Here is a 4,881-nt window from a genome sequence, read left to right as displayed (position 1 = left end):
GTACTGATTGGTATCGAAATACCTTCGTTCTCTATACATACAATTCGCTTCCATTGCTATCAGAACTTGCTAGTCTGATAGTCTTTTATTACTATGCGAAACTATCAATAATGGTTTAGCAGCATAGGCAAGAGACATATTAGACACTCTTGCGTCTAGCGGTGTGCCTCTTTCTCCTTCAACACTCAGGACTCATAAGACTCTTACATTTTTTAAATATTGTTTCTTTGAAATTTCGATTCTAAAAAATATATAAATAATAAATACAAATTTAAGTATTTATCATTTGTCTTCTATTATGAAAACAACATCGCAATGTGTAAATAAAATAATTAAATATATATCACCTATACTCAGGGCTGTGTATGGATAACCTATGCTTCGTGGATTGTGGATGCATCGCTGTGCTACTCGCCTTCGTAATGTGTACTGTTTACCTATGCTTTAAGGACTGCATGTGTATCGCTGTGCTGCTCACCTTCGCAGAGTGTACTGTCGCCTGTGCTTCATAGGTTGCGTATGCATCGATGTGCTACTCGCCTTCGCAATGTGTATTGTTCAGCTATGATTTAAAAATTGCATGTGTATCGATGTGAGTACGCAATGTGTACTGATCGCCTGTACTTATCGATGTGCTGCGCTAACAATGTAGCATTCGCTTATTACATATCTGAAATGTTTTATCGAATTGCGGTTTATGATTTTGAAAAGTGGTGTTTGCCTGCTTTGATTTACTCCAGGCTTATATCAAAAGGTGTAATCGTCCATACACTCAATCCATGCTGTACTGTCTGCGTGGTGGTGGTTGTATTACTTGCTAGCTGAATGTAATAAATATAATCAATAGTAGAAATTCTCCGTCTTAACTAACAATTCTTCCATTGCTCCGCCCCAGATTTCTTGTACTTGCCCATAATCCCATTGTTGTACTTTTCCGCACACTCCCCGTTCCCCTGCCACTCGACCCCGAACACCGCCTTGTTTGCTTTTGCGAATTTCTGGTAATGGCCACATTCATTCCACTCTTGATAGAGTGAACATGATTCGTTGATACCAAAGTCAATCACATCAAATAAATCATCTATCATGTCTAAAGCATTTTTCAGTCCAAACAGTAGTCCCAAGTTATGCGCGGTATCTGCTGACCACTTGAAGTATTCTTTCTCGAGAACCAATAGCTCGCTCACAGAATAACCTTGTTTGCAATCATCTCCGTAGCCATAGCAATCAAAGTTATCGGCTTCCACCCCTGTATATATGTACATAAACGCATTTTAATTCTTTTCTTATGTACATGTATAAATATATATGTATACACACATATATATATCTCTATATGCATAGTATATATGTGTATACATATATATAAATATGTATGTACATATATAAATATAAATTCATATCTATATCTATATGCATAATATATTTGTATACATATGTGTGTACACGTTTGTGTGCATGTGGGTGTGTATATATCGTAGCGTACGATACTATTGCACTCAAGACCTGTAAAGAAGTACTTCAACGTAGCAAAATCAGATATCAATCGTAGTCGTACTTGCACCTATTTCGTGCTGTACATTCAGCAGTCAAATGTAGCTGTACTGGTGTATTTGAACCTTTGATTCAATGTTATGGATTGATGATCCTTAATTTATGCTCTTATGATGTTGTGAGGTGTATTCGCACTCTCTGTCAGCACAAATAGTTACATTCAATTGCTACGATATATATATATATATATGTGTGTGTGTGTGTGAGAGAGAGATAAAGCGAGAGAGTGTGTGTACACGTGCATGAATGTGTGTACACCGTGCATACCTGTGGGGATACGTAGGTGGGTGTGTACACATATATACCTGTATGTGTAAATACACGTTTGTGTATACATACGTACACAGTCTGACGTACGAATCCCAACAAAACATTTTCATGAACACGATCAAGTCTAATGTAGATATGTCTATTGAAACACTTTGGCGATGAAAATTTGTATAAGTTCTGGCTATGCGGACTGTCCTCGAATAGACTATCGGTTTATCAATAAATCACGAATTACAGTACCTATGTGACGAGCATGAGATGAATAGTTTGCCATAAGTCAGCAAATATATTGCATATTTACTAAACTCCACAACAGAAGTCAGTAGCTCAAAAGTGTTCACAACTATGAATACATTTCTCTAAACATTCTTTTCTGTGATTGTGTATAACCAACACACAGCAAAGGTGCAAACATGTGCGTGGAATCGTGCTTTTTGTGTCAGACGTTGTTTTGTGAAGAAATTCTGAATCATACTCTCCTTCAAAAATTCAATTTCATACCGTGGCAACCTTTCTCGGCTGCGTTAGCCATACGTGCGGCCATAGAAGGAGCGAATCCTTTCCATTCGGTAAGATCCAACCACCATTCGTCGTCATACTTCGATTTACCGGACGAGTAATCCATCAATTCCAAATAGTCCGGCCTCCAGCTTTCCGCTGTGCCCGCGCTATAATAACTATAAATGTTGGGGAGCGGTGAAATAATCAGAATTGCACAGCCTAAAACAGGTAAGAAACTGATAGGAATTTAAGCAGAAGGTGCGAGGAGGTGCGAGCAGTGACACTATCACAACTCTAGGATTCGTAAATGACGCTTACCAGATTACGGTGTGCCCAGCGTCGCTCAGCTTTTTGATCTCATCTTCAGTAGTAGTCGACAGGTCAACATCGACCATTTCGCCCTTGAGTTCGTCTTCGTAGCCCCATGCTTGCAGACTCCACGTGGTGCCCGTTTTCAGTGTTTTAGTGTTCCTCCTTTGTATTGATTTTCCGTGTACATCGTATGCGACTGCTGCAAGGACGCATAGTACTGTGGCGAGTTTCTGCATGTTGAAATATACTGCGGGAAACTACTGCAGGGTTAGCGTATTTGAAGATTGCCTATTTGATAATGTATCACCAATTTTTTATACATTATGATCAGTGCAAGGTGTATTTTTCAATGATATACGAAGAAAGTGGGTTTCTAGGTAGCGTTTCCTTAAGAGCCCCGTAAATCATGATTTCTCCTGAACTAATAAAAAGATCATCAATAATTTACACAACACGAAGAGAGGACGTCTGTACTCTGTTGGCGACTTCCTGTCGTTTACCAGCCTGTCGGGGCCAGCATAAGCATCGTTATTCGCGAACGTTAAAATATAAAATAAATACATAACGACGGGCAATCGCCAACATAGCCTTGAAAATCTTCAATTTATTTACTCTATGTAGTTAAAAAAAGAAGACTATGTATGGCAGGCAGCCTAGCGGGAGTGGCGGCCCGCTATGCTAAAAGCCAAAAGAACACTATGCAAAACATAAGTATTTTTTAAAAAACAGCGAAAGGGGCAACGGAATTTCCGAATATGTAATACATAATAAATAAATGTACGTGTACCTATTCGGCTTCGGGATTTGCGGGATGTGTGTGACTGTGTGTACTATGTAGTCTGCAACCTGTAGGTTGTAGCCTGCAGGGAGTGCAGGCAGAGCAGGGCTCAGGGCGTAGGGCCGTAGGCCAACAACAAGACTCAAGAGAACGAAGTCGCGAAGACTGAAGACTTGGACCACTTCGAGTTTGGAGAGCCGAGAGCCCAAGAGGACTGAAGACAGTGAAGAGTGAAGACACTCTACTAGAGTACTAGTTGTAGTAGAGTAGACAGTAGACAAAACTAGAGTATCGACTTCAGAGTATGGGACTACTAGGTCTCTACAAGGTATAGTAGTAGTATTGAGTATTGACTAGAGAGACTAGTAGAGAACTAGCGACTAGAGCGATCAGTGATCCCATCACTGATCACCAGAGTCACTACACAGTTCTGCCATATATAGCATAGCGTTACGCTATTGGTTTAAACAATATTCCGATTAACCAATAAAAGGTGCAAGTATTTGTTATTGAATTGCTTTACAGTAAATAATACTCACCTTTCTTAAAAACCTCAAATCCAACTACAAAAAGAGCGACGAATAATTAGCGACCTGTATTTAATACAAAATAAATAAATACCGACTGAGAAAAACAGAATATCTTTTTTTAAATTATGTCTTTTACAAATCAAAATTGTTGGTGTTCGCCCTAAAAATACGACACAATATGTACCGAACATCTATGTACTGTTGCTGACATTCGAAAACTGAATCCAACACTCAAGAAAGAGAGAGAGAGTGACAGTCTGGACAGAGAGTACATAGAAAAAATATGACACTCGGAATTTCGGAACTTCAGAAGTCGGAACTAAGAACTTGGAAGTCGAGAATCCTTGACTCCTCTTGTGTGGGGCGTGCGCTAAATAATGGGCTTTTGACCACTTTTCAAAACTATATTGATACTAAAAATACATATCGCTGGCACAAGTGAGATAACAAACGACGTGCAGTTCACTTACATAGTATACACGGCATAAAGATAGGGTTGTGCTGTCCACACGAACATTGACAACAAACGACTGAGTGCGATATCAGATAATATGGCTAAAGTGTATGTCTCCATTACGAGTCCGTATATATACGCGAGACCCGCAATCATCTACCCTGAGCGTGCACGCGTTCGGGGGAGAATTCCTGCTTTGCGACACATTCGTCTACGCGGTAGTAGAAGGACGCAATGTGTAAATCTGTCCTGAGCTGGGAAAGTTAGACAAGAGTGCATTCACCACAAAAAAAGGTTTATATATTCATCTATATGCGCTTTAAGGCAACAAACAAGAATATGGACACATACATCAAATCACGCTCATACGAATAGGTTTACGTAATATATATATATATATATATATATATATATATATATATATATATATATATATATGTGTGTTAGTGTACGTAGTACGTTAGTTAGTTAGTAGTTATTAG

General features: G+C 39.0%; 2 protein-coding genes across 2 annotated transcripts in view; one reads left to right on the top strand and one right to left on the bottom strand.

Annotated features, from left to right (window-relative positions):
- Positions 1-677: 677 nt before the first annotated feature.
- On the bottom strand, positions 678-2,946 carry SARC_09113 (hypothetical protein). Its single transcript, XM_014296888.1, has 3 exons — positions 2,644-2,946; positions 2,326-2,501; positions 678-1,249 (listed from the first exon to the last, which is right to left on the bottom strand). The coding sequence occupies exons 1-3, from the start codon at positions 2,871-2,873 to the stop codon at positions 867-869; spliced, it is 789 nt and encodes a 262-aa protein (XP_014152363.1). The 5' UTR covers positions 2,874-2,946; the 3' UTR covers positions 678-866.
- Positions 2,947-4,360: 1,414 nt separating this feature from the next.
- SARC_09112 (hypothetical protein) overlaps positions 4,361-4,881 on the top strand; it is a 3,769-nt gene continuing 3,248 nt past the window's right edge. Inside the window, exon 1 of the mRNA XM_014296887.1 lies at positions 4,361-4,507. Within this exon, the coding sequence (XP_014152362.1) occupies positions 4,497-4,507 (11 nt within the window). The 5' untranslated portion in view covers positions 4,361-4,496. The remainder of the gene's footprint in view (positions 4,508-4,881) is intronic.

This window comes from Sphaeroforma arctica, assembly GCF_001186125.1.
Source record: "Sphaeroforma arctica JP610 unplaced genomic scaffold supercont1.889, whole genome shotgun sequence".
Taxonomy (NCBI): Eukaryota; class Ichthyosporea; order Ichthyophonida; genus Sphaeroforma; species Sphaeroforma arctica.
The sequence above is the reverse complement of the archived record's forward strand: the minus strand, read 5'-3'. Positions and strand labels throughout refer to the sequence as shown.

Excerpts from the sequence above, each read along its gene's own strand:
- SARC_09113 (XM_014296888.1), bottom strand. The coding sequence starts at position 2,873 with ATGCAGAAACTCGCCACAGTACTATGCGTCCTTGCAGCAGTCGCATAC. Across the intron at positions 2,502-2,643 it reads GCTGGGCACACCGTAATCTG|TTATTATAGCGCGGGCACAG; the intron begins GTAAGCGTCATT and ends CAACATTTATAG. Across the intron at positions 1,250-2,325 it reads AGCCGAGAAAGGTTGCCACG|GGGTGGAAGCCGATAACTTT; the intron begins GTATGAAATTGA and ends ACATATATACAG.